Source organism: Aptenodytes forsteri, unplaced genomic scaffold, assembly GCF_000699145.1.
Source record: "Aptenodytes forsteri isolate BGI_AS27 unplaced genomic scaffold, ASM69914v1 Scaffold562, whole genome shotgun sequence".
In the NCBI taxonomy this organism is placed as follows: Eukaryota; Metazoa; Chordata; class Aves; order Sphenisciformes; family Spheniscidae; genus Aptenodytes; species Aptenodytes forsteri.
This window is the reverse complement of record NW_008795047.1, coordinates 18,106-20,699: the sequence shown is the minus strand read 5'-3', so window position 1 is coordinate 20,699 and position 2,594 is coordinate 18,106. Positions and strand designations below refer to the sequence as shown.

Sequence of the window (2,594 nt, the reverse complement as noted above, 5' to 3'; positions counted from 1 at the left end):
CCGCCGCTGCCCCTCCCCGTCCCACCTGCATCCCCATCCCCTTCTGCATCCCCATCCCCATCTGGTCCCGTTCCCTTCCCCACCTGCATCCCCATCCCCATCTGGTCCCGTTCCCTTCCCCACCTGCATCCCCATCCCCATCCCCTTCTGTATCCCCTTCTGCCCCCATTCCCTTCCCCACCGACATCCCCATCCCCTTCCCTGTCCGTGTCCCCGTCCCCACCCTCATCCCAGCCCTGTCCCTGGGGCAGCCCTGGCTCCGCAGGGTCAGCTGGCAGCAGGGTGACAGCAAGGGGTGGGCAAAGGGGGACAAATCCTCTCCGTGCCCTCGCACCTGCAAACAACAGCCCGGGGAATGGTGGGGTCCTACGATAACCCAGCTCAGGAGGGACCTGGGGAGCTCCGCATCCGACCGGCCCTCTGCCAGCCGAGGTCCTGCCTGCTGCAGGCAGGGCCAGCTCCGCTTCCTCGGGGCTTTATCCAGCCTGGTCTGGATGAGCTCCACGGATGGGGACAGGGCGGCTGCCCGGGCCGACCCGCTTGGCTGTCCTCAGGGAAAAGCTGCTCGTAGCCAGCGGAGACCCATCCTCTTCCAGCTCACACCCGTCGTCTCCCGTCCTCCGTGCGGCAGAGGGCTTTGCCAGGCTCTGGGAGAGTTGTGGGTGCTCGCTGAGTTCCCGGCGGGACCCGGGGATCCCCATCTCTGAGCTGGCTCTGCAGCTTCCCCCCTTGGTTTGCCCTTCCCCCCCCCCCGAGCCGCACGGTGAAGAACCACAGCCCCCAAGGGACCCCAGTGCAGCCTCAAAAAGACACGGAGGGAGCTGCGTGGGTCGGTGGCGAGCTGGAAGGTGCCGCCGATACCCAAAACTCAAGAGACCTGCATTGTGCCCCAGCCTCTCCATCTGCCTTTTTGGGTGAAAACCACCAAATTCCTTCCCTTTTCCCCCACCTCAGTTTCCCCACCTGTGAAAGGACAGGAGCCACTCACTCACTCACAGCAGCCTCTGGGCCAGGGGCTGTCGGGGACAGCCACCTCCTGGTTTTTTTTGCCGGAGGGCGGAGGGAGCATCTTGCGCGCCCCAGATCCGGGCCCCAGGGACCCCCAGTGCCGGAGGGAGCATCTTGCGCGACACTCGCCCCAGATCCGCCCCCCGCCGCCCCGTCCCAGCCACGCTGGTGGCGTCTGCTGCAGGATGGCAGATTTTATTGCCGAGCGCCACACAGAGAAACCTCGGGGAGGGGACCCCGGCGCCAGGGAAGGGGCAGCATGGCCAAGGTCGTCAGAGGGACTTGCCGTGCTGCAGGCGCCAGTGGGTGATGACGTTGGAGCTCTGGGTGAAGCTCTTGCCGCAGTCGGGGCAGACGTAGGGCCGCTCGCCGGTGTGGACACGCTTGTGCTTGGTGAGCGCCGAGCTGGTGGTGAAGCTCTTGCGGCACTCGGGGCAGACGTAGGGCCGCTCGCCGGTGTGCACCCGCTGGTGGGTGGTGAGGTGGGCAAACTGGCTGTAGCCCCGGCCACACTCCCCGCAGCGGTAGGGCTTCTCGGGCAGGTGGGTGCGCCGGTGCCGCAGCAGGTAAGAGCTGGTGGAGAAGCTCTTGCCGCAATCGGGGCAGGCGAAGGACTTCTCGGCGCGGTGCGTGCGCTGGTGCTTGGCCAGCAGCGAGCTGTCAGCGAAGGCCTTGCCGCACGCCGGGCAGGGGTAGGGCCGCTCGCCGGTGTGGGCGCGCCGGTGGATGGTGAGCGAGGGGCAGTCCCGGAAGCTCTCGCTGCAGTCGGGGCAGCGGTAGGGCCGCTCGCCCGTGTGCAGCCGCTGGTGGGTGAGGAGGTGGGAGCTCTGCCCGAAGCAGCGCCCGCACTCGGGGCAGGCGTAGGGCCGCTCGCCCAGGTGGCTGCGGCGGTGGGTCAGCAGGTTGGAGCGCAGGCTGAAGCTCTTCCCGCACGCCTCGCAGGTGTTGGGACGCGACCGTGCCGCCCCGGCACCGCCGCCGCGCTCCTGCTCTGTCTCCTGCCTGGGGGACGTGCCCCCCCTCTCTGGGCTCTCCTCCTGCCTGTCACCTGCTGGGGAGGGGGTGCTTGGGAGGGCAGGGACGGGACAGGGAGGGGGTGCCGAGGCAGCTGGCAGCAGCCCTGTCCCGGCCGCAGGTGTTGACCCTGCCGCCCTCCGCTCCCAGCCCATGGGGACAAGCGCCGAGCCCAGCCCCGTCCCAGTACCTGTCCCGGCGTCTCCCTGGCTCGCTCCTGCCTCGGGGCTGCAGGTGCCTGGGTCCATGCAGGGCCGGGAGCCCTCCGTTCCCTGGGGAGAGAGAAGGAGGAGAAGAGAAGAGGAATCAGGGGGGCGGGCTTGCCCAGGACAAGTGGCCTCAGGGCTGGGGGTCTGGCGGCAGGGCAGACCCCCGGCACAGGGCGCAGCAGAGGCCATGTTCCCCGACGGCACTCGCCGCCATTTCCCCCTGGACCAACAGCCCAGAGCACAGTGAGGGGACTGGTGGGCAATGGGGGCTCACGGAAATGACGCTTTGCCCCCAAAACCTGCCCGAGGCTGCACAGGGCAGCGGGAGGAAGGGTCTGCAGGCGCTGGGGGAAGCAGAAACCC

At 68.6% G+C, this 2,594-nt stretch overlaps 1 protein-coding gene across 1 annotated transcript in view; it reads right to left on the bottom strand.

The window, feature by feature from the left end:
• The window catches only part of LOC103897063 (zinc finger protein 501), a 7,177-nt gene that overhangs the window by 2,742 nt on the left and 1,841 nt on the right, over positions 1-2,594 (bottom strand). The window contains exons 3-4 of the mRNA XM_019471458.1: positions 2,213-2,294; positions 1,315-2,056 (exon numbers count right to left, since the gene is read on the bottom strand). Coding sequence (XP_019327003.1) covers positions 1,315-2,056; positions 2,213-2,270 — 800 coding nt within the window. The 5' untranslated portion in view covers positions 2,271-2,294. The remainder of the gene's footprint in view (positions 1-1,314; positions 2,057-2,212; positions 2,295-2,594) is intronic.